This window comes from Brassica oleracea, chromosome C6 (assembly GCF_000695525.1).
Source record: "Brassica oleracea var. oleracea cultivar TO1000 chromosome C6, BOL, whole genome shotgun sequence".
Taxonomy (NCBI): domain Eukaryota; kingdom Viridiplantae; phylum Streptophyta; class Magnoliopsida; order Brassicales; family Brassicaceae; genus Brassica; species Brassica oleracea.
In genome coordinates, this window is record NC_027753.1 from 20,137,116 (window position 1) to 20,139,018 (window position 1,903).

General features: G+C 36.3%; 1 protein-coding gene and 1 long non-coding RNA gene across 2 annotated transcripts in view; one reads left to right on the top strand and one right to left on the bottom strand.

Annotated features, from left to right (window-relative positions):
- Positions 1 to 770, bottom strand: part of LOC106297111 — a 7,902-nt gene extending 7,132 nt beyond the window's left edge. Inside the window, exon 1 of the long non-coding RNA XR_001261410.1 lies at positions 595 to 770. This is a non-coding gene — a long non-coding RNA (uncharacterized LOC106297111). The remainder of the gene's footprint in view (positions 1 to 594) is intronic.
- LOC106297110 overlaps positions 1 to 1,897 on the top strand; it is a 16,957-nt gene extending 15,060 nt beyond the window's left edge. Inside the window, exons 2-3 of the mRNA XM_013733393.1 lie at positions 1,486 to 1,648; positions 1,734 to 1,897. Coding sequence (XP_013588847.1) covers positions 1,486 to 1,648; positions 1,734 to 1,801 — 231 coding nt within the window. The 3' untranslated portion in view covers positions 1,802 to 1,897. The remainder of the gene's footprint in view (positions 1 to 1,485; positions 1,649 to 1,733) is intronic.
- Positions 1,898 to 1,903: the final 6 nt, after the last annotated feature.

Sequence of the window (1,903 nt, forward strand, 5' to 3'; positions counted from 1 at the left end):
AAAAAACACTAAACAACACAAAAACAAAATCACTAATCTTAACTCAAACACTATATCTCAAACCCTAAAATCTATGTATAAACTCTATACCCCAAATCACTAATCTAGACACTACATCTAATATTTTCAAAGTTAAAGAACAAATCTTAAATTTAACTTTGAAATTTAATATTTCTTAAAATTTAGTTCTAAAACTTAAATTTATACTTCAAACACTATATTCCAAACCATACACTTATAACCCTAAACCTTATACTCCCAATCATAAAATCCAAAACACCAAATTTAACATTTTCAAATTTAATCAACAAAACTTAAACATAAACTACTAATTTAAATTTAGAACTTTTCAAGTTTATATTTTCAAATTAGTTTTAAAAAAAATTAAACTCATACTTTAAATCTATACCTCATTACCTATTTTCTTAACTCCAAACCTTTAATCATAAATATAATCTTTCAACTTTAAACTTTTAATTATCAAACCCAAATTCTAATATATTTAAGTTGTAATTATATTGAAAGCAAATCATAAACAACAAAACCATTTATATAATCCTAAACTATGAAAGGGACTTGACAACATTTTGTGACCTATCTATGCGCTCTCTTGTCATACGTTATGACAACAAAAAAATAAAAACAAATTTGTAAAAAATCTCATTGGCTACTACTTTCACACAAGGATTGACAAATATTCATTCCTGTCCATTGGATTACACTTTAATCGAATGGACCATATCTTCATTTTCATCTTTTTTTTCTCTCCTCTCGATCGCTCATCTTAATCTCTCAATCTCTCCATAGCTTCTCTCAATCTCTGGACGAAATTGGTAAAACCAAGCTCAATCTATCCTCACTTGTGTCTTTTTCTTTATCTACATTGTTTATCTCTCAATCTCTCATCACTTGTGTCTTTTTCTTCTTTGTCCCTACATGAACATGAAGTTTGGGTGGAAGAAGACAAAACCAAAGTTCATGGCTTTGAGGAAAACGACGACAGTGAAGCGCAGGAGATGTGGCGAAGGAGGCGCTGAAGCGGAGGTGGAGGCGCCGCAGACTCGTCTCGGTCAAGCTCTCTGTTGGCTTCACCTACTCACCATCATCACAGGTCAACCCACTTCGCCTTCCTCTTATCTATCTATGCGCTCTCTTGTCATACGTTATGACAACAAAAAAATAAAAACAAATTTGTAAAAAATCTCTGCTACTTTCACACAAGGATTGACAAATATTCATTCCTGTCCATTGGATTACACTTTAATCGAATGGACCATATCTTCATTTTCATCTTTTTTTTCTCTCCTCTCGATCTCTCATCTTAATCTCTCAATCTCTCCATACCTTCTCTCAATCTCTGGACGAAATTTGTAAAACCAAGCTCAATCTATCATCACTTGTGTCTTCTTCTTTATCTACATTGTTTATCTCTCCATCTCTCATCACTTGTATCTTCTTCTTCTTTGTCCCTACATGAACATGAAGTTTGGGTGGAAGAAGACAAAAACGAAGTTCATGGCTTGGAGGAAAACGACGACAGTGAAGCGCAGGAGCTGTGGCGAAGGAGGCGCTGAAGCGGAGGTGGAGGCGCGGCACACTCGTCTCGGTCAAGCTCTCTGTTGGCTTCACCTACTCAGCACCATCACAGGTCAACCCACTTCGCCTTCCTCTTATCTATGTTCTCTCGTTCTCTTCATCTTCTTATATATTTGTAATTGTTTTTTTTTTTTCAGATCCGAGAAGCAGCAGTGATGAAACAGGAAAGATAAGCAGTGGTGTGACAGAGAGTGTCTCCGGTTAAGGGTGGTGCGTTGGTGGTGCAAAAGCCGTTGGTGGTGCAAAAGCCGTTGGTGTGACAGAGCGGCGCTGTGAGATCCGGTTAGGCCGAGGAGGCGGCTTGAAG